Here is a 23,218-nt window from a genome sequence, read left to right on the forward strand (position 1 = left end):
TTTGTTGTTTCTCATCTTGTCAATTTTGGCCATTCTAATTGGTGTAAGGTGGTATCTCAGTGTGGTTTTGATTTGACTTACCCTGATGGCTAATGATGAACATTTTTTCATGTGTCTATTAGCCATTTGTATGTCTTCTTTGGAGAAGTGTCTGTTCCTGTCTTCTGTCCATTTTTTTACTTGATTATTTGTTTTTTGGGTGTTGAGTTTGAGAAGTTCTTTGTAGATCCTGGATGTCAGCCCTTTGTCTTTAGTTTCATTTGCAAATATCTTCTCTCATTGCATGGTTGCCTCTTTGTTTTGTTGATTGTTTCCTTTGCTGTGTAGAAGCTTTTTATCTTGATAAAGTTCCAAAAGTTTATTTTCGTTTTTGTTTTCCTTGCCTTTGGAGACGTGTCTTGAAAGAAGTTGCTGTGGCCGATGTTAAAGAGGTTACTGTCTATGTTCTACTCTAGGATTTTGATGGATTCCTGTCTCACATTGAGGTCTTCCATTCATTTTGAGTTTATCTTTGTGTATGGTGTAAGAGAATGGTCAAGTTTTATTCATCTGTCTATAGCTGTCCAATTTTCTCAGCACCATTTATAGAAGAGACTGTCTTTTTTCCATTGGATATTTTCTCCTGCTTTGTCGAACATTATTTGATGATAGAGTTGAGGATCCATATCTGGGCTCCCTATTCTGTTCCATTGATCTCTGTGTCTGTTTTTGTGCCAGTACCATGCTGCCTTGGTGATCACAGCTTTGTAATACAGCTTGAAATCAGGCAACATGATGCCTCCAGCTTTTTTTTTCTTTTTCAACATTTCCTTTGTGATTCGGGGTCTTTCTGGTTCCATAAAAATTTTAGGATTGTTTGTTCCAGCACTTTGAAAAAATGCCAGTGGTATTTTGATTGGGATGGCATTGAAAATACAGATTGCTCTGGGCAGCATAAGCATTTTAATAATGTTTCTTCTTCCAATCCATGAGCATGGAATGTTTTTCCTTGTTTTTGTGTCTGCTTCAATTTCTTTCATGAGTGTTTCTAGAGTATAGGTCCTTTACCTCTTTGGTTAGGTTTATTCCAAGGTATCTTACGGTTTTTGGTGCTATGGTAAATGGAATCAATTCTCTAATATCTCTTTCTACAGTTTCATTGTTAGTGTATAAGAAAGCAAGTGATGGGGCACCTGGGTGGCTCAGTGGGTTAAGGCCTCTGCCTTCAGCTTAGATCATGATCCCAAGGTCCTTTGGCTCAGGTCATGATCCCAGAGTCCTGGGATCAAGCCCCACATTGGGCTCTCTGCTCAGCAGAGCCTGCTTCTTCCTCTCTGTCTGCCTGCCTGTCTGCCTACTTTTGATCTCTGACTGTCAAATACATAGATAAAATCTTAAAGAAAAAAAATTTAAAAAAAAAGAAAGAAAGTGATTTCTGTGCATTGATTTTGTATCCTACCATATTACTGAGTTGCTATATGAGTTCTAGTAATTTGGGGGTGGAGTCTTTTGGGTTTTCCACATAAAGTATCATGTCATCTGCAAAGAGAGAGAGTTTGATGACTTCTTTGCCAATTTGAGTACCTTTTATTTCTTTTTGTAGTCTGATTGCTTTTGCTAAGATTTCTAGTACTATGTTGAACTATAATGATGAGAGTGGGCATCCTTGTCATGTTCCTGATCTTAAGGGAAAGGCTCTTAGCTTTTCCCCATTGAGAATGATATCCACTATGGGTTTTTCATAGATGAATTTCATGGGATTGAGGAATGTTCCCTCTATTGCTATACTCTGAAGAGTTTTAATAAAGGATGCTGTATTTTGCCACATGCTTTTTCTGCAAAAATTGAGAGGACCATGTGGTTCTTCTCTCTTCTCTTATTAATTTGTTCTATCACATTGATTGATTTGTGAATATTGAACCACCCTTGTGTCCCAGGGATAAATCCCACCTGGCTGTGGTAGATAATTCTTTTAATGTACTGTTGGATCCTATTAGCTAGGATCTTGTTGAGAATTTTGGCATCTGTATTCATCAGGAATATTGGTCTGAAATTCTCTGTTTTTATGGGGTCTTTGCCTGATTTGGGGACCAAGGTAATGGTGGCCACATAGAGTCTAGAAATTTTCCTTCTCTTTCTATTTTTTGAAACAGCTTTAGGAGAATAGGTATTACTTCTTCTTTGAATGTTTGGTAGAATTCCCTAGGGAATCCATCAAGTCCTGGACTCTTATTTTTTGGGAAGGTTTTGGTCACTGCTTCAATCTCGTTACTGGTTATTGACCTATTCAAGTTGTCAGGTTTTTTTTGTTTCAATCTTGGAAGTTTATAGGTTTCCAGGAATGTATCCATTTCTTCTAGTTGCTTAACTTATTGACATATAGCTGTTGATATTAATTTTGATTACTTTTTCTATTTCCGTGGTCTTAGTCCTGATCTCTTGCCTTTCATTCATAATTCTATTAACTTGGGTCCTTTTTTTTTTTTTTTTTGGTGAGTCTGGCCAGTGGTTATCAATCTTATTAATTCTTCAAAGAATCAGCTTCTAGTTTCATTGATGTGTTCTACTGTATTTCTGGTTTCTAATTTACTGATCTCTGCTCTAATCTTAATTACTTCCTACTTATGTGTGGGTTAGACTTAATTTGTTTTTTGTTTTTTGTTTGTTTGTTTGTTTACTTAATTTGTTTTTGATTCTCCAGTTCTTTAAGGTACAGAGATAGTTTGTATATTCAAGATTTTTCAATGGATTTTTTTTTTTTTTTTTTGAGTGATTCTTGGATGGATAGTATTTCCCCTTTGGGATCACCTTTGTTGTATCCTATGGGTTTTGGACCAATGTGTTTTCATTCCATTGGTTTCTGTGAATTGTTTAAGTTCTTCTTTGATTTCCTGATTGACCCAAACATTCTTGAGCAAAGGATGATCTTTAACTTCCAAGTATTTGAATTTCTTCCAAACATTTTCTTGTGATTGAATTCCAGTTTCAAAACACTGTGTTCTGAGAATATGCAGGGAATAATCTCAGTCTTTTAATATTGGTTGAGACCTGATTTATGACCCACTATGTGATCTGTTCTGGAGAAAGTTCCATGTGCACTTTGAGAAGAATGAGTATATTCTGTTGTTTTAAGGTTATGTTTAAGGAATGTTCTGTATATATCTATGAGGTCCCTCTGGTCCAGTGTGTCATTCAAAGCTCTTATTATTTTTGTTGACTTCATGCTTAGATGATCTGTCTATTGCTGAGAGTGGAGTGTTAAGGTCCCCTACAATTAAAGTATTAGATCTTTTTGTGGGATAGACCCTTTAAGAATGATATAGTGTTCTGTATCTCTGACTATAGTCTTTAGCTTAAAATCTAATTTGTTTGATATGAGATTGCTACCCCAGCTTTCTTTTGTGGTCCGTTGACATGGAAGATGGCTCTCCATCCCTTCACTTTTAGTCTGGATGTATCTTTAGATTCAAAATGAGTCTCCTTTAGACATATAGATGGGTCCTGTCTTTTTATCCGTCTGCAACCCTGTGCCATTTTATGGGAGCATTTAGGCCATTCACACTGAGAGTGATTATTGAAAGATAGGATTTTATTGTCATCATGTTGCCTGTGAGGTCCTTGTTTCTACATATTGTCTCTATAAATTTCTGTTCTATATTACTCTTGGGGTCTTCTGCCTTTTATAGGACCCCCCCCTTAATATTTCTCACAAGGCTGACTTAGTGGTCACATATTCTTTCAATTTTTGCTGGTTTTGGAAGCTCTTTATCTCTCCACCCATTCTAAATGACAGTTTTGCCAGATAAAGTATTCTTGGCTGTATGTTCTTCTCATTTAGTACCCTGAATATGTCTTGCCGGCCCTTTCTGGCTTGCCAGTTCTCTGTGGACAGGTCTGACATTATGCTGGTGTTCCTCCCTCTGTATGTAAGGAATCTCTTCCCCCAGCTTCCCTTAAGATGGTTTCTTTGGTTTTAAGATTCACAAGTTTCACTGTTACATGCCTGGTTGTTGGTCTCCTCTCCTTGATCTTGGGGTGTTCTTTCTGCATGTAGGACAGGCATGCTTGTTTCATTCCCCAGATTAGAGAAGTTGTCAGCTAGGATTTGCTCAAATATATTCTCTCTCCACCCCCCTCAGGAATCCCAATAATTCTGACATTGGAACATTTCATGGCATTGTTTATTTATCTAATTCTGTTTTCAAGGCCTTTAAGGTGTTTGTTCTAGTCCTCTTCCTGTTCCTTCCTTTCTGTAAGTTTGTCTTTTAGATCACTAATTGGTTCTTCTGCCTTGTTTACCATAGCTGTTAGAGTATCTAGCTTAAATTGCATCTCATATATAGCATTTTTAGGTTAGGCCTAATTAGTTCTCATTTCCGCCCTTAGAGAATCTGTGTTGCCATTAATGGTTTTCTCCGGCATAGCTATTGTCTTTATAACTGTTACCCTGAAGTCTATTTCTGACATCTTCCTTACGTCCATATCCATTAGGTCTGTGGGGAGGCCATTGTCTCTGGTTCTTTTCTTTGTTGGGAGTTCCTTCTCCTAGTCATTCATTCAGCGTATTGATCATAAAATTCATGTGGTGATTTAGGTAATAAGATTTGTTAAGCATATAATATATATTTGGTACTGTATTTAAGTAACCAGGGAATATGAAGAAGTGTAAAATAAATATTCTGTTCTCACAAAACTTTTAGTTGAATCCTGATGTAGGCAAACTAGAGCTCCTCGGCCAAATGTGGCCTGCCATCTATTTTTGTAAATGAAGTTTTATTAGAAACTAGCTGCACACGTTCATTTTTGGATTGTCTATGACTGCTTTCATGCCATATTTACAGAGGTAAGTTGTTGAAACAGAGACCAGATGACCATTCAAAATAAATATATTGCTCCCTGGTCCTTTATAAAAAAATGTTTGCTGATTTCTGCATTGCAATCTTACAGTAAAGATGTAAGATGTAAGTATAAGTGTAAAATGTTATTTCTATTGGTTAGCTTTCTATGTATTTATTGAAAATTCTCTATGAAAGTGCTTTGCATAAATTTATAAGTTTAAAGATATGACTTATTTTCCCAAACATCAAAACTCTGTAATGCCTTAAAGCCTGCATATGTTTCTTTAAGGGTAGCCAAACTTTCTCTAATTATTGGTTTTCTGACTTTATGTGATTCATTTCTTTATATGTACTTTAAAAACATAACAGCATTGGGAATAAATTACTTAGTGGAACATGCATATTGCCACGCAAATCTTTGTGATTGAATAAATTTCTGAACAGTACTATTTTTACTCCTCAGTTATGTGCTAGAATACCTGAAAAATGATATAATCCCATTATAGATATAATTCATGTGGTGAAGCTAATACGTGTTTTGGTCACGCCAGTCGGTTCTTCCACTGTTTCTTGTAGCCCCAGCCGAGAGAGAGTTGAACATGAGATTTGTGGGGTTAGGAAAAACAAAAATCAAAACTGAGCTGAACTTTTTTTTTTTTTTTTAACCTTAACCAATTTCTTCTTTCTGTTTTTCTGCTTTAGAGTGAATGCGCAAATTATGTTCGGGTTTTGCATCACTACAATAGGACACACCTTCTGACCTGTGGTACTGGAGCCTTTGACCCACTTTGTGCCTTCATCAGGGTTGGATACCATTTGGAAGTAAGATAATTTCATTCATGTCAATAAAATTCATGCTTAAAATTACTTTTTTTTTTTTTTTTTAAAGAAAGGCTATGGCATTTTCTTTGGTGAAAGAGAAATGCATTTGTGATATACTGATTAAGTGTTTCCTAAGTCAGGTAAATGATCTCTCCAGACCTTTATTTTTTTGAAATATTTTATTTACTTATTTGACACACAGGGAGAGAAATCACAAGTAGGCAGAGGGGCAGGCAGAGAGAGAGGGGGAAGCAGGCTCTCCACTGAGCAGAGAGCCCCATGCGGGGCTTGATCCCAAGACCCTGACATCATGACCTGAGCCAAAGGCAGAGGCTTAACCCTCTGAGCCACTCAGGTGCCCCTCTCCAGACCTTTAAATTCCTTGCCAGCTATATTACCTGTGAATCAATTAATTTTTTACGAACTCATTCCCTGAACAGCTTCATTCACTTAATTGTGCCCTTTAAAATATTTCTTCATATCAAAATGTGTTCTCTGTTGTGTTCTTACATAAATTTTATTAATGTAACCACCAAATTAGAATGTACATATAAATATATATAAAAATAAATTTCTATAAACAAGACTAGTACATATAGTATTTTACAAAGGATAGGCAAAGACTTGTTGATTTTGTAATTTCTCTTTTTTTAGACAGGTGAAATGAAGGAGGTGGAGTTCGAGTTGGGGGATGGGGTAGGTTACAAACTACAAAATATTAGTAGTTGTGAGCTGTATGCCCCAGACCCCACTACTAGGTGGTTAGTATAGAGAAAACAAATCTCAAAAAAAAGAAAAGAGAAGAGAGAAAAGAAGAGAAAAGAAAGAAAACAAATCTCAACTGAATTCTGTTATACAAATAACATTGACTAACAAACAGGCTTGATGATCAATAAAAAATACTCTCTGCTACCTTTCTTTAGGTCAGAAAAGAGAATCCTACATGAAGAGGGGATAAAGATAAAACAGACATCTCGGGGCACCTGGGTGGCTCAGTCAGTTAAGCATCTGCCTTCAGCTCAGGTCTTGATCTTAGGATCCTGGGAGATGGCGCACCACATCGGGCTCCATGCTCTGCATGGAGTCTGCTTCTCCCTCTGACCTCCCTCCCCCACCCCATCGTGCACTCTCTCTTGTGCTTTGAAATAAATAAATAAAATCTTGAAAAGAACATGAAACAGGCCATCTAGATATTCTGTAGTGAAACAGCTACAGTCTCTTGATTCTTTTTTTTTTAGCTCTTGATTCTTATAATCTATTTATGAAAGGATAAAGTAACCCTAAAATATTTTCAGCTGCCATATGTAAAGAATAACATTCATTTTACTGGTGAAAAATTATGTCTGATATCCCTTACACTAGTTAACACTCAGGTGCGTATATAATTAGCAGTATCTGAAAGGCTTCATTTCGATGCCTCTTGAGAGGGCCCCTGATTGAGGTACTTCAACTCTTAAGTGTCCTTATAGGCAGGATTTTTGATTAGCATATTTTCAAAGTTAACTAACCACCTCTACTTGTAGATTAAAGCTAAGGAGCGTACACAAACACATCGAGTGTACTCACTGAATTATTTTAAAGAAATAATACAGCTGAACTAATGGAAGAACTTTAAAAAGAGACGTATAAAGCAAGTCAGCCCAGTGCAAGGTCAGAACATTTACATGTATACAAGGTGTACAGACAGACATGTATACCTATATGCAAAGTCAGAATATATACATTTTGTGGTGCCGACCTATTGGCAGCAGATCCTCTCAGTTTTCATTACTTCTGAGGGGTATTGTCCCTGGATATAGAATTGTCCCTGGATATAGAAGGTTTGTCTTTTTTTTTTTTTTTCCTTTCAGCTTTTCAAAAATACTTGATTGTTTTCTAATCACTTTCTGACATATATTCAGGTTTCTTTCATATTGATATTACCCTGTGTGGAATCACTTTATCTTTCAAGATTTCCTCTTCATTTTTGGTTTTCTGTAGTTTTTCCATAGTGTGCTTGTTTGTGTGTGTGTGTGTGGTAGTGGTGGTGGTGGTAGTGGGAGACTGATATTTATATTTCTTGAAATATTGAGATTTTTAGATAAAAAGCTTATGTTTTGTACCATATTTGACAAATTTGGGGCCTTTACTATTTCAGATAATATTGTTTCATGCTCTTCTCTCTATCAGAGATGGGTGTGTGTACATGCCCATGTGGGGGAGGGGGCAATGTGCCACAAATAACTGAGATTTTATTCATTTTTATTCAATCTTTCTTTTCTCTGCTTTTCAATTGGATAATTTCTATTCATTTGTTTTCTCTGCTTTTCAATTGGGTAAATTCTATCCATTATTTTCAGGTTTATTAATCCTTTCTTTTGACATCTCCATTATGTTCTTAAGCCCACCCCAGTAATGGTCAAATAGGATAATATACTTTTCAATTCTAAAACTCATTTTGTTTATATTTCATTTCTTTAATGAGCATTTCCCCATATTTTTATTCATGGTGACTATTTCTCTTTAACCCCTCAAACATATTTTTAACAGCTGCTTTAAAATCCCTATGTGCTAATTTTAACATCTGGGTCAACTTAAGGTAAGTGTTCATTGATTGCTTTTCCCTCTTGACTATAGATCACATTTTCTTATTTCTTTGCATGTCTAGTAATTTTTATTGTGTACCAGACATTATAGATCATATGTTTTCAAGACTGCAGACTTGATTATCTTTTAAAGAGAGTTGGTTTTTATTCTAGCAGGCAGCTTACTTGTCTGGACTCAAACTCAAACATCTCTTGTGATGGTCAGCAGCCAAACACCTCTTTCAACTTTCCACACGGTGTTTTTTATGCTTTGCTTGCACATGCCGTCAGGTGTCGGCCAAGGATTTGGGAAAGAATGTATACATGCGTTTGAGGGTGCCTCCTTCCATTTCTGGGTATCTCCTCTTGGATTCACTGACCTGGTACTTTAAGTCTCTCTACTGACTTTCCAAGCTAGTAAGTCTGTAGCTTTCTGCTTGAGTTCTAGCTGTTCCTCACCATATGAATTAGGGAATTTCCTTGAGTGAAAAACTCTCTAGTCTTTGCTCTTAATGGATTTCCAATTTTAAAATAATATTTAAAGAAATTATTAGTTTATCATCATTATCTGTGTGAGAGTCCAGACAAGCTCATTGTCATTGGCAGGGGTGGAACTATGTGTAGTTCATCTTGGTAGATATTATATTGAAGATTTTTTTCATGTAACTATCTAAGTATCAATGTGATTGAAAATGCATTTTGGAAAAAAATCTACATGTGTCATGAAAGGAACTCATGAATAATAGGATATTAAGAACACTGGAATATTTATTCTCAAATCTTCATGTGGAGGCTTGATAACATTTTATATGAGAATGAGAAGTTACACATTATTATAGGCAAGGAAAATACTTAGTTTAAAAAAACACAGAGGCAGGCACATAATGGGATAAGTTTGCAGACATTTAGTCGAGTTGGTTGGGGGAGTGTCAGAAGATAAAACAGGGGCAAACTGGCAGAGGATTTTAATGCTAGAGAGTGGCATTTTATAGTTACTTCTAAAGACAGCATAGAAACCATGAAGGAATTTGAGCAGGCTTGAATGACATGACATGAGTAATATTTAGGATTGATTCAAGCAGAGAGAGATGAAAGGCAGAGAGAAATTAAAGGAGGCAATTACAAAAGTCTGGAAGATCATGAGGATATTTAACAGTATTATCACAATAGCAAAGGAAAGGAAGTGTGGAACTGACGTGCGAAGCTGCTCAGCAGGAAAGGTTATATAATAACATTTTATTGGATGTTGCTGCCTAAAGGGAATTAAAAAACAATTCCAATTTTATTTCTCGATGACTGAGAAGAAAAATAAGAGGGACCTGAGGAGGCAGAGTATGTTTTGTGAAAACATTTAAAAAAATGCTCAGTGTTTCTCAGTTATAACTTCTTCATTTCTATGTATAGTTATTAGAAAAATTGATCTGCATGCTAGGAGAGGGTGTAATCAGAATAGGTTGAATTATTGAGCCCTAGGTAGTTAATTGTCCCTGAATGAGTCTCCTCTCTCTTTCTCCTTGTCTCCCCACCTCCATCCAACCGTCCATCCTATTCCTTCTCTCTCTCCCTCTCCCTCTATCCGTATGGTTGGAAAATTTCATTACTTAGCTGGCAGCACATGTCTAGGGAGTATAGTCTAAATAGAGACTGAGCAGACAGAGTAATATAAGGCAAATCAGGTTATAATCACTTGAAATAGGAAAAGAATATTATAAAATGACAGACAACATCAGTGCTACAGAGAGGGCAGTTTTGCAAAAAGAATGAGTCATCAGAATGCAGGAGATTAAAAAGTGACTGAATAGTAACCGAATAAAGACAATAATATTACCTATTTAATCCAGAAATAGAATTGTACAGATTTGGGAATTAATTTTGTATGTGTGTGTGTGTGTGTGAGAGAGAGAGAGAGAGAGAAAGAGAAAGCTAAGATCTTTAGACATGATGTGATTGCCTAAAAAGGTAATTTGAGTAAAAAGGGAAAAGAGCTAAATATGGAGCCCAGAAATGCCAATACTTGAACTTCTAGTGGAGGAAGATACGCATTTTCTCTGTCTCTCTTTCTCTCAAATAAATGAAATAAGTCTATTTACAAAAAAAAAAAAAAAAAAAAAAAAAAAAAGGAGGCCTAGGTGGCTCAGTGTGTTAAGCATCTGACTCTTGATTCCAGGTCAGGCAGTGCTGTCAGGGTCATGAGATCCAGCCCCACGTTGGGCTCTATGCTCAGCAGGGAGTCTGCTTAAGATCCTCCTTCTCTGCCCCTCCCCCTGCTTGTATATGTGCTTGGTCTCTCTCTCCCTCTCAGATAAATAAAATAAGTCTTTAAAAAAAAAGACCAGAAAGGCTGGTGGAGGAAGAAAAACCCACAAAGACATCTGGAAGGAGGGACAAGGAGGTTTAGGAGAGAAATCAGAATGAGATAGCACAGAAATAAAGGAGTGATCACCAAACTTAGAAGTTTTAAAGAGTCAAAAGTGTCACGGGACCTAGAAAGTCTTCGGAGGCATTTATGAGAGTTTCAGTAAAATGTGCATACAAGCCATGGTCTTCTGGCAGTAAAGATTAAAGCCACTTTTCTCTTGAATCACTTTTATCTCACACTGCATTATTTTCCATATTTTATTGAAATATAATATAAATACCAGAAATATATAGCATGTGAATGAATAGCTAGATCATTTTCACAAATGGAAGATCCCTTTCTTACAAGTACCCAGATCAAATGCTTTATTTTATTTTATTTTCTATTTTTACCTCTTTTTCTTCTCATAGGGTGTAAACTCTTGGGATATTTTTTCTCATATGCCCCTTCTAGTTTAGTCTTCATTTTTAAAATTGTTTTTCCTTTTTATTTTAAAGTCCTTCCTGACTTCTGTCACCTCATTTTTGGATATTTCTAATTTTGCCTATGGTTGATTTCTTCTATGATTTTCTTAATTTCTTCGAAGTTCTATTGAAATACTAAATTGTGGTTGCTTCTTACCTATTTTGTGGCATATTTTCTGACAAACTGTCATTATCTGTAGCAAATGTTTTTCTGTTCCTTTTTTTTTTCTTACAAGAACACTGTAGTGGATTTAGCTGTGATCTTTCTCTGTTGCTCATTTTTATGTAAAGTTAGTTTTCCTGAACTTCTAAAAGGGAAGTGTGGGTCAGAATAGATATCTAGGACCTTCATGTTCCAGAACTCACCATTCATGTTAAAAAATATGGAGAACTATGTATACACGCTTCTCCTGGCTATCGTCCCCTCATCTTTTATTGGGATATTGCTCTTTCTCTGACCTTCTATATCTTTTTCTTGGACAAATGGTATTGTAATTTCAGCAGTTTCTTCTTGGAAGAGAAGTGGGCTGGTGAATTTTGAGGGTTCACAGAGCTTCATCCTTCCCATAAACCTCTTGCAATCCCTCACAGATTGAATTGGCAAGAATTCCTCCTAAGTTCAGCTGATGATCTAAAGTGATGCTACACCCTCAGTGAACACTTGGAAATTCAAGAGTTCTTTTTTTTTCCCTCAGGTTTATCAAAACTTGGTTTCTTCTCTCTACATGATACTAATACTGTGTGTGGTTTATGGCTCATGGTAGTTCATCCACGCCTGCTCGTATTTGGGGACTCATGGAGATGTCTCAATGGCCAGTTTTGCTCTAACTGTGGTCAGTGAGATTTTGGTTTTGCATTTCCAGCCCATCTATCATTTTTCTGGGAGAATTTATAGAGAATAGAATGTGTGCCTCTGCTGGTATCCTTACAGGCTCATGGTACCATTTTTTAAAAGACTTATTTATTTCAGAGAGAGAGAGAGAGAGAGAGAGAGCACAAACAGGAGGGGCAGAGGGAGAGAGAGAATCTCAAGCAGACTCCATGCTGAGCACAGAGCTCAATGCAGGGCTCAGCCTCACGACCCTGAGATCACAATCCGAGCCGAATCCAAGACTCAGAAGCTTAACCAATTGCATCTCCCAGGTGCCCCTCACAATACCTTCTCAGTAGTGAAATGCTATAAAAGTATAGAGTAATATATAAAATACGTTTGTGTCTCCCTCTAGTTTTACATATCTTCTGAGGAAAATGGAAATCATATTTTATGTAAAGGTTCAGATAAAAGCAAATAGAGGTTCAGGTATAAAACATGTATTTCTGGAGAACTGGCAAAGACCTTGATCTCCTGCAAAAATAAAATCACTTTTGTTACTGACCAACCTAAGTTTCTGTCAGAACACAATGACTTCAATATGATATTAATATATTACTGTTTGTATTAGTTTTCTATGATGCAAAAAAATTATCAAAAATCTGGCAGCTTAAAACAGCATACATTTATTATTTCATATTTTCTGTGGGGGAGGAGTCCAGAGTGGGCTCTAATGCTCAAGATGTCTCTAGGACTGCAACTGTCTTTCCAGAGTGCAATGTCATATCCCAAGTTCTTATGGTGGTTGGCAGAATTCAGTTCCTTGCTGAACTGTAGGGCTCAAGTCCCTGTTTTCTTGACGTCTGTCACCTTCACAGCTCATGGAGGCCACTGCAGGTCCTTGCCACAGATGTTTTAAGAGACTGTTTCTGGGGGAGACAAAGCAAAGGCATTTTAGAGGCAAGGATAAGAAATGAAGTCACTGGTTTCTAAACTTTGTCAGCAGCTCTCCTCTTAAAAGAAAGCAGCATTCTTTTTGGTGAGAACCATAGGAATTAAGGGATGAATATGTGGGTCATCTCTAAAGTTTGCCCAAACTTGGGAAAATATGATTATCCTTATGGGCATAAGCATTTGAATGTAGATTGCTGTGATATGTCCTTAATGTAGGGTGTATTTTCTCAGTGTATTTTTATTGAAAGCTTATTTAGATCAGTTGTTTTTTTTTTTAAGATTTTTATTTATTTGACAGAGAGAGAGAGATCACACATAGACAGAGAGAGAGGGGAATCAGGCTCCCCACCAAGCAGACAGCCTGATGTGGGACTCGATCCCAGGACCCTGAGATCATGACCTGAGCTGAAGGCAGAGGCTTAACGCACTGAGCCACTCAGATGCCCCTAGATAAATTTTTAATTATGCAAACTGAATTAACCATGCAACTATGCTTGGCACCGACTGTTCTCAATAACGCATTCTTTGATTTTCAGTGTGCAGTTTTGACACATTTCCTCAGCTATTTAAGTTGGGATATTATCGCCTTCAAAGTCATGAGGTTTACACATATCTCTCCATCCAGTATAAATCTCTTTTGAAAATGTGTTAGAAACTGTACGTAAGTAGGGGTTCCTAGCAATTAGTCCATATTTGTACTTCACAGACTGAAAATTTGTATTTTCTAGTTAAATATTTTATAATGTGCCAGTAAGAGATTATAATTTAGACATAACAGGACTCTTGCCTTTTAGAGCCATACATTTACATACTACATACACTCATACATTTTACATACATACATTTTTAGATATTTTACATATTACAGCCATACATTTACATATATTTACATATGACATACAGAGTTTGGACTCTGTATTTTCAATAAATATTGAAAATATCTTTTCAGACATTAATACCTAAACATTCAAACTAGATCAAAGCATCCATGTTATGAATACATGGATTTTTTTTTTTGCATCAAATATATTTTTTGACAGGTACTTAATTTGTATTTGTTCCTTAGTTAAATTTTGGTTTTTGCTTATATCACAGAGTAAAATTCCATTGGGTAGCCATCAAAACTAGTAACAGTTTCTAGAGGTTTAAAAAAATCACCCAGTAGAATTATATAACTGATGTCAGTATTTTGTTTTACACAGCTCTGATCTGTTCATTTAATATTCTTCATGTTTTTCACGAAGAGATAGGTTTATTTTTATTTCATGAATTATTTTGTTTAATACCAACTCTTGCCATACCCAGCTTCTAAACCCACAAAAGCAAAGATTTTTATTTAAAAAAAATTTTTTTAAAGATTTTATTTGAGAGAGAAAGAGCACAAAAGTGGGGTGGGAGGGGCATGCAAAGGGAGAGAGAGAAGCAGATTCCCTGGTGAGGTGGGAGCCTGATGGGACTTGATCCCAGGACCCTGGGATCATGAGCTGAATCGAAGGCAGCCATTTAACCATCTGAGCCACCCAGGTGCCCCCACAAAGATTTTTTAAGTTCATTCTTTCAGGGGCTTTCTGTTAGGTCCCTGTTTATTTCTGTTTGTTTAATTGCAGTTATCTTTACAGTTGGTGAAAAAAATGTTAAGGTAATAATTTTAGAATAATTTTGTAAAAATCAATGGTGGGCATTGGCCATTTAAATAGAACAAGTATACAAAGACTGTGCATCAAGTATTATGCAACATTTGTACTTTCAGGAAATTTTTATATATTAAACTAGCCTTTAGTTAACAGGAATGTCCATATCATAACTCACACCAAGGTATTTTTGTAAGCCTTATTGGTCACATGTTTTGTAGGGTAACTCTGGTTGTAATTTCCTGACCCATTTTTGTGAAAGTACACAGAAATGTTTTATTGATTTAAAAATTATGGCAATTTTTTATGTTCTCATTTCAAATAATTGATTAAAAGGCAATATAGATCATCCTATGAAATCAGGTTTAGGTTTTGTTTTGGCCTCACTCTACATTTTTCATTCTGTGGACCAGGTGCTTGTTTATGTATTTTGTACTGAAAATGTAGTGAAAATTATGGCAATGAAAATAGACATTACTTTACAGTAAGACCTTACGGGTTTTTTTTTTTTCGCAGCAGAGAATGGAAATATTTCATGTTTTAAAATATTGAAAATTAAATGGTGGAAGGGGAAATTATATATACTAACATAGTAACTATCAAAGATAATATATCAGTATTATCTTCTTCTTTAAAAAGGAAGACAAAAATCTTTTGAGTAGGTCAAGAAGGCTCTTTCAGGTTTAATAGTGCACTGTATCAAGACTTATTTAGAAACTAGCATTAGGAGATCTTTAAAACAAAATCAATATTTTAAAAGAAATGATAACATTTTGTCAGCTGGGTCCTCCAGTCATTCTGTACATTGTTTCTTCTGCCTTATTTACTGCAAATCAAAAGTGAGTGTGGGGCTTTCACCAGGAGCTTTGCAGTCGGTTATTTTTGTGATGTTTCAAACCCCTCGGGTATTTTAAAGTGCCTGCCGAGAGAGGGATTGCTCCTTCAGGTCCTTCTCTTCTGTCACTTCTAATAGGAGAGCATCTTCCATGATCTGGTGGGAAGGAAAACAGGTTTCCTTGTGCTGCTTTTTCTCTGAGGATGATTCCATGAAAGCTCTTAGAAAGGCAGCCTGCCTGACACACTTTACTTATGTCGTGGCTCTCTACTTTGCAGCCTCTCTCTCCAGCTCTGTGTGCTGTGAGCAAGGGGAAGGTGCAGAGAGAAGTTGGGTGATGCTGTGTGGTTGAGCAGCTTCCCCATTGGCCCCTGGTAAACAAGGGAGCAGGAGAGGCTGATGTCAGGCCATCCACAGGGAGCAGAGAGCTCTTCTATAGAGCTTTGGGCTTTGTTTCCCCTTAAAAATATGAATACATGGAAAAAATCAACAACAATAACAAAAAAAAAAACAACGTGAAAGTGTTGCCATGTCTGCTTTGGCCCACCTCTTCCGTGGCACCTTTGTGATCATACTTGGATGCTGAATTTTCCAAGCATGGGTGCGTGTATGTGTTAAAACAAAAGCGTTAAGCTCCACTTGAGGTTCTGATTTTGTTGATTTGAACTCAAATATATTTCATGGACATTCATTATATGCTAGGACATAATAATCCTGTCTCATTCATTTAAATGGCTGCATAGTATTTCATAGTAAGTGCGAATCATAATGTACTAAATGAAGTGTTTTATTGTAACCCCGAGTCCACCCCGAGGCCACAGTGAAGCAAAGAATGAATGTGGTGCTTGCGTGGTTGGGCACCTAAAGGGCAAATGAGCTCCTCATGGCTCATGGAGCAGTAAAGCATTCATGTCCCTTTAGTTTAATCAGTTGTTAGAAACTGGCAGCCGTATGCTTGATTCTGCTCCCAGCTGTGTTCTGTGTGTCCCAGTGTTTCTTGTTTGTTCTGGTTTAAAGAGCCTACTTTTGAAAACTGGTTGGTTTCGCGTTGTAAATTGTGAGTCCTCTTGAAGTGACATGAAAAGAACCAGTTGGTGCTGAGTAGTTGCTGCGGGACCCCTCACTCAGCGGCCATGCCAGCAGCAGTGCTCCACCGTCCCCATCACTCACGCGTGCGGCCAGACTCTTGCCCAGCTGTCATCTCCTGCTGGTCCTGGCAGGCATTTGCATTTGATGCCCAAGCACTAGAAGAATTAGGAGCTGCCCCCAGAGCCGTAAGTGCTTAGAATCTAGTAGTCGTCCAGTAACCGTAGAATGAATAAATGACTGTGTAGACTAATGAGTTGGTGAATGGGTTTGTTACATTCCTACTTTGATGTAAAACTCTGTTTAGGATACTGAGAAGTCCAGCTTGAGAAATGAGTGGAAGCGTTGATAAAATACAATTTTTAAGTACCCTCTCCCACACCTTTTTTCTTTTCATTATGTAGATTTGCCCACTCTTGAAAATGCTTGGTGATGAAATAATAATATTTGTTTTTACTTCTCTGGTCTTTATTTATTTATTTTTTAATTTTTTAAAGATTTTATTTATTTATTTGACACAGAGAGAGAGAGAGAGAGAGATCACAAGTAGGCAGAGAGGCAGACAGAGAGAGAGAGGGAAACAGGCTCCCTCTCTGTCCAGTAGGGAGCCCAATGCGGGGCTCTATCCCAGGACCCTGAGATCATGACCTGAGCTGAAGACAGAGGCTTAACCCACTGAGCCACCCAGACACCCTTCTCTGGTCTTTAGAACATAAATTAGGCTTCATGACATGGACAGCAGAGATATTTTTTAGGTATGCTTTTTTGTTAATTTACAAAATGCATACAGAAAAGAGTACAGATCAAAAAAATCGTACTCACAATTAATTTTTACAAATTGAGCACAACCAGTATCCAGATCATTAAATAAAACATCACTGGCACCCCAAAATCTCTGCTCTGTACCTTCCCAGTTACTATTCCCTGCAGATAAACACTATTCTGACTTCCATCACCACTGATTAGTTTTGCCAGTTTTAGAATTTTATGTAAATAGAATCACATGTCATATATTTTTTGTGTGCCCAGCTTTATTTGCTTAGTAGGGTGGCGAGATAAATCTGTGTTGTGTGTAGTTGGAGGTCATGCGTTCTTGTTGCTGCATAGTATTTCTTTGTATAGATATACCTCAGTGTATTTACCTATTCTTCTTTTGCTGATTATTTGGGTCGTTTAAGTTCTGTGCTGTTGTGTTTTTGTGAACATTCTTGTGCATGTCTTTGGTAAACATTGGCCTATGTTTTTGCTTAGTATTTTCTGGGAGTAGAATGAATGCATTGCGGAGGATACATATGTCTAGCTTTAGTAAGTACTACCAAACTGTTTTCCAGTCATTGTACTGATTTCATGCCCTACAGCAGTGTGAGTGCTCCAGCTCCCCCATGCTCGGCAGACAATACTGGGCATTGTCTTTTCTTCGGCCATTTTGGCGCATACGAGGTGGTATCACGTTGTGGTTTTAGTCTTCATTTTCCTAATGACTAATAAAGTTGGAGCGTTTTTCATATCTTATTGATGCTTAGAATTTTTGAGTTACTCTTGAAATGAAGTCTCTGGCCGGCCAGTGAAGAGCTGTTTGACCTTTGCCAGATGGGTTTGCTGAGGGAGTTTATGAGAGAGCAAAGATAAAATATGTAGGTCAGTTTGGGAGAAAGTAAGTATCTATCACTGATAATTATCTATCACTGCTGGTATGACCCCTTTCTTTGCTTTTCAAAACTGATAGAAAACTTAAAATAAGGGTCGGAAATAAAATTGGGAGGGAAAATAGTGGAAGAGAACGGTTGGATTATATATAAAGAGATGGTGGGAAAGAGGGAGCAAGGAGGGCAGTAAGACTAATATTTCCTGATAATGATATTAGCCTTCTTATCAACCAAGGTAAGTCTATGAAGAAACAATTAGGTCTTACTGGAAGGAATAGTGTAGAGATTAGTGGTATGAGCTTTGGATTCACGAATCCCTGAGTTTTCTTTTTTTTTTTTTTCATTGTAACTTAACTAGATATTTTACAGGGTTACCCATTACACAATCATCAGTCATTCGTGAGAATTAAATACATTAAAAAATAAATATAAGAACATTTTAAGTCTAAAAGTAGAATATAAGTCACATATAAATTTAAAAAAATGTAGTCCAATAGTGAAGTAAGTACACAACAAAAAGTAGCTACTTTTATGACCTTTTCCATCTTTGAGCTTTGAGATAAATTATGACATAATTCTGTATGTAAAGGACACTGACAACATGATAAACAGTATCCACAGTCTAAGTCCATCACAAAGAAAAAGAGACTTTCTACATGAGGACTTTTGTACCTCATGCCAAAAACTTAATGTTTTCATAGTTTATCACTTTTCACATTTATAGTACTCTGACAGCTAGAGATGATCTCTTTCCCTTATGTGATGGCTGCTGGGTAAGGGTAGATGTTTTGTGGTAGCTACATTAGCCTGCTTTAGGTTGGAAATGATGTGAAATGGATTCAGCTTTTAAATATTCTCTTGAAAGAATCTGAAGAATTTTTGAAAAAATACACCTTAAGATGTTAATAAAATTCTCTAACTCTAAAGATATGTTTGACATTCATTGAAACTTAGTAACTGTTAGGAGAAAATGTGCTAACCTGGTGGGTTTTTCTTATTTTCAAGAATGTTTTCACGAAGACATTTGAGTAACATTAGGTGATTAAGTAATATGTTGGCTCCTTACAACTAACTTGAATTTTATTAGTGTAGTCAACTTAAATTAGTTACAAATTTAATCATGTGCTATACTGCTAATTCACGAGCATGATATGGAACAGATGTACATAGAGCTAAATTTGGTGGTCTAATTAAAATATTGGCTTAATTAAAATGACTTGCTTATTCCAGTCTGGTAAATTGAATTTTCTCAGGTTTCACTTCCCAAAGGGAGATATATTTAAAATAAGTAGACTCAAATTTTACCCATTTATTGTGTTAACTTTTAAAATTCTTTAATGTTGTGGGTATCTTTTCCTGAAAATTTGCTTGTGTAGATGAAACAACGAGGCAGAGAAAGGTAAGGAGTAGTGGAAAAGTTCCATAGGAATACAGGATTCTCGGTGTGTTGGATTATATATAAAGAGATGGTGAATCTCTTTATTCATAATTTTGGTGAATATGAAAGAAAATGAAGAAAACAAGGAAGAAGAAAATGAAGAAAAAATAATATAAGAGACTCAAGATTTAAATGTTAAATATGCTTTTTATATGTCCATCCATATTTTCACACCTGAAACATTTGTCCAACTTTTGTAGTCTGTGTAGATTGAGGGATCAATATGTAGATTCAATTTTATTTCCCGAATAAAATTCTGGAGCAGCATTAACAAGGTATAGTTTCCTCCCAACCAGAGTCCTCAGGAAAGTTTGTTTTCCTGCATAATTCCCCATTTTCTCATTTGTAAGATGAGATAAAGGGTCACTTCTAATTTAAAATTACATAGCAATGAAATAATATCATCTTCTTCACAGTTTTATTGTGAATATCAGATCATCCCAGTAAGAATCTTAATAAATGTAATGACTGTGTATTGAGTACATGCCACGTGCCAGATGTTTTTGTTCCTTTGCTTTGAGCTCCTAACTTCCCACAAGGGAGGAATAATCGCTCTCATATAACAAATGAGGAAAGTAAAAAGAAGGTAAATTGCTTCTTAATGCTGCACAATAAGTATACAGACTTGGACTTCACGGTCCAAGGCCAAGTTTTTTGCATTATGCTGTACTTTGCTTTGCTTCATGACATACTGTCTTAGGGCATTTTGTTAACCATTGAGTGCCATATAAAGAGTTTAATGATGGTGGTAATAACTGAGTCTAAACAGGCATCATCTACATGAATCTGTGCCCTCTGCCGCTCATACTCTCTCAACTTGACTTTCATCCTCTGCTTCCTTCCATAGACATCATCCCTTTTCTCTAATCCTTCAATCTCTTCAGATTTTACTACCTTCTTGAAACAGCAGAGACCTCACTGCCATGACATTGACAAAATACAACCACAAACGAGTTTGATCTTTGTGTATCTACCTCTATGATTTATTAATCCTTGTTCATTTGAACCTTTGGCTTTCTCCAGTGGACCTTTCAAACTGCTGAATATCATTAGAGACATTTAGAAGATGTTGGTTATCACAATTGTTATTCAGATGAGCTTGTATATGTGTGGTCCAATCACTTTCAGTCCTTAATTAACTGCGCTGGCGTTGTCCAGGTCACTATGGTTCTGGAGGTAAAATGATATAATGAAAAGAATGTAGGCTTTGAACTAGACAGATGCAGTTTCAAATCTGAGTTCTGCTGCCTACTACCTCCATTAGTACTTCACCTATTTGAATTTTGGTTTCCTCATCTGTAATTTAAGTCTCTTCTAATACCTTGCTTGCCAGATTGCGTGGCTTTCTGACTGATGACTCCCGCATCTTATCCCCAGGCTTGACCTCTGTCCAGCACCCTACATCCACATTTTCTACACCTGCTATATTCCCATGAGATAATGTCCTAGAGACATGGCAAAGAAGCAGTTCTTTTCGTAATAAAACTTTGAAAATTCAGGTTGACTAAGGAAGGAGAATCTTCTGGATGAGAAAGGAGGTAGGTCCACCCTACTTTTATGACTCACCTCACCCTAAGAGACCAATGAGGCGATCACAACAGTATGTGCCATGTCTCAGACTCTGTATTCAATCATTTGCTCATGTCTTTGTTCATGCTGATCCCTTGGCTTGAATAGCTTATCTTTATTCTTTGTTGAGACAATTCTAACTCATTTTTCAGGGCTGAGTTTACACATCAGCTCCTCTGATGTTTATCTCAACCTCCACCTGGTAGAATTAATTACATTTCCTTTGGATTTCCATTGCACTTAAGTCTTAATTATGAATTATGATTTCTATATGAATGTCAAAGTATCTCTAAGGAAAGAGGTTATCATTTCTATTACTGTCAGCAGAATCCTGACAGTAGTACATGGAACGAGGAACTCTTCTTTCTGATGGAAATAAAAAAAAAATTCAACCTTTTTTGTGTGTTTTTTTAAAGTATTATTAGAATTTAATATTATATCAATATAATTCACTTTTGTTTGATAAACTTATTCTAAATTTATCTTATGAATTTTAAACACATGCACCGCCACTGACAGTGATTTGCTGTCAACTCTCTGCCCCCCTCCCCAGCCCTTGACAGCTACTGACTTGTTATCTGTTCTAATAGTTTTGTAATGTTGAGAACATAGTTTAAATGGAATCATACAGTAGGCAGATTCTGAGATCAGCTTCTGTCACTTAGCATAAAGCATTTGAGATTGTATCCCGCAGTGTGTTTATTAGTACTTTGTCCCCCTTCATTGCTGAGGCATTTTCCATAGCATGAATATATCCTAGTTGGCTTATCCATTCTCATACTGAGGGGCACTTGGGCCATTTCCAGTTTTTGGTGATTATGAATAATGCAGATTGTGGTGAGCCAAATTCCAAGATGAGCCTGAGGACTCAGACCCTGTATCATCCCCTCCCCTTGAGTTGGGGGTAGGGAAGAACCTGTAACTTGCTTCTACCCAATTGAATATAACAAAGGTGATGTGATGTCACTCCTATGACTAGGTTATATTGTAGGAAAAAGGTGAAGGGAGTCTGCTGGTGTAATTAGTTCCCAGTTTTCTTTAAGCTGGCAGTTGCTAACCCTTGTCAGTAGATGGCACTGAGGAACATTCCAGAAGGAAGAGGCGGTCTTTGGTTCTAGTCTGGTTCCTTCCTTCACCAGGTTTCTAAAGAGTGTACTTTTTCTTTATTGCCCAGACCCTGTTGTTTTCTAAGTGTGAGGTGTCCCATGGACACAAATTTCTGCAGCACCTGGCCGTAGCTCTCAATTCCAGCAGACGCAGCAGGGGAGCCCAGGAGCACATGGGCTGCACCCCAGAGGGGGAAGATTGCTGCCTCCCCTGCTCCCTTTCCTCACCATGCGGGGCCAGTGGGCCCACGGGGCTGGTCATCCACAGAACCACCCAGTTCACACCCTGCAGGCATGCTAGGTTCTGTAGAGGGAGGCCTCTCCAACAGGGCATCTGTTCAAGTGTTCCCCTGATGCCCCGTGCATACATGACTTTCTCTGTGGGCCCAAGCGTTACTGCTCTTGCCTGGGGACAGCGAACCCTTTCAGACCTGGCAACAGCACAAGTTACTCCTCCATCCAGTGGCGGGAAAGCACACTTTCTCTAGTGAGGTGTGAATCTCCCCTCCTAGGGTTTTCCTTCCTCAGGCTTCCTTTCATCCTACTTGCTCCCTTGTCATCACTTCATCATGGTTTATATTGAACATCCCCTGTTTAACCCACTGTATCATTTTTTGGTCACTTGATTGGATCCAGACTGATAAAAAAAAAATTATAATAAGCTACTCCTTTTACCACTCAGGAACCACATATTTGCTGATTTTCTATTGAAATTACCAAAAGGATTTTACCAAAGCAGAAAACTTGCCTCAGCATATGCTCCTGAGGAGGAGGCTACCATATGCTAGAAGGTCCAAGAATGTTTTATTATCTATGATACAGAACCAGATTGGAGGAAAGCATTTAGGGTCGAATAGTGCCACTCGACAGCACAGTGCCTTCTTATGGGATTTTTCTGGCAAACTCTCAGGACCTTGCTGGGAACATCTGGAAGGCGGCTAGGTGAAACCCATTACTTACAGGACATTAGAGCCTGGCCTAACCATAAAGTTGTATGCAGAAAGCCTACAAAACAAAACAAAACAAATACACACAAAACAACTGACCCGCAGGGTGGCAGCTTCAGCAAACACAGGAGGGGGAAAGCACAAGTCAACAAGCCTTGCACCCATGTTG

General features: G+C 37.3%; 1 protein-coding gene across 1 annotated transcript in view; it reads left to right on the forward strand.

Annotated features, from left to right (window-relative positions):
• The window catches only part of SEMA3E (semaphorin 3E), a 253,189-nt gene that overhangs the window by 164,774 nt on the left and 65,197 nt on the right, over nt 1–23,218 (forward strand). Inside the window, exon 4 of the mRNA XM_032306024.1 lies at nt 5,520–5,639. Coding sequence (XP_032161915.1) covers nt 5,520–5,639 — 120 coding nt within the window. The remainder of the gene's footprint in view (nt 1–5,519; nt 5,640–23,218) is intronic.

The sequence above is a fragment of the Mustela erminea genome, chromosome 11, assembly GCF_009829155.1.
Source record: "Mustela erminea isolate mMusErm1 chromosome 11, mMusErm1.Pri, whole genome shotgun sequence".
Classification (NCBI taxonomy): domain Eukaryota; kingdom Metazoa; phylum Chordata; class Mammalia; order Carnivora; family Mustelidae; genus Mustela; species Mustela erminea.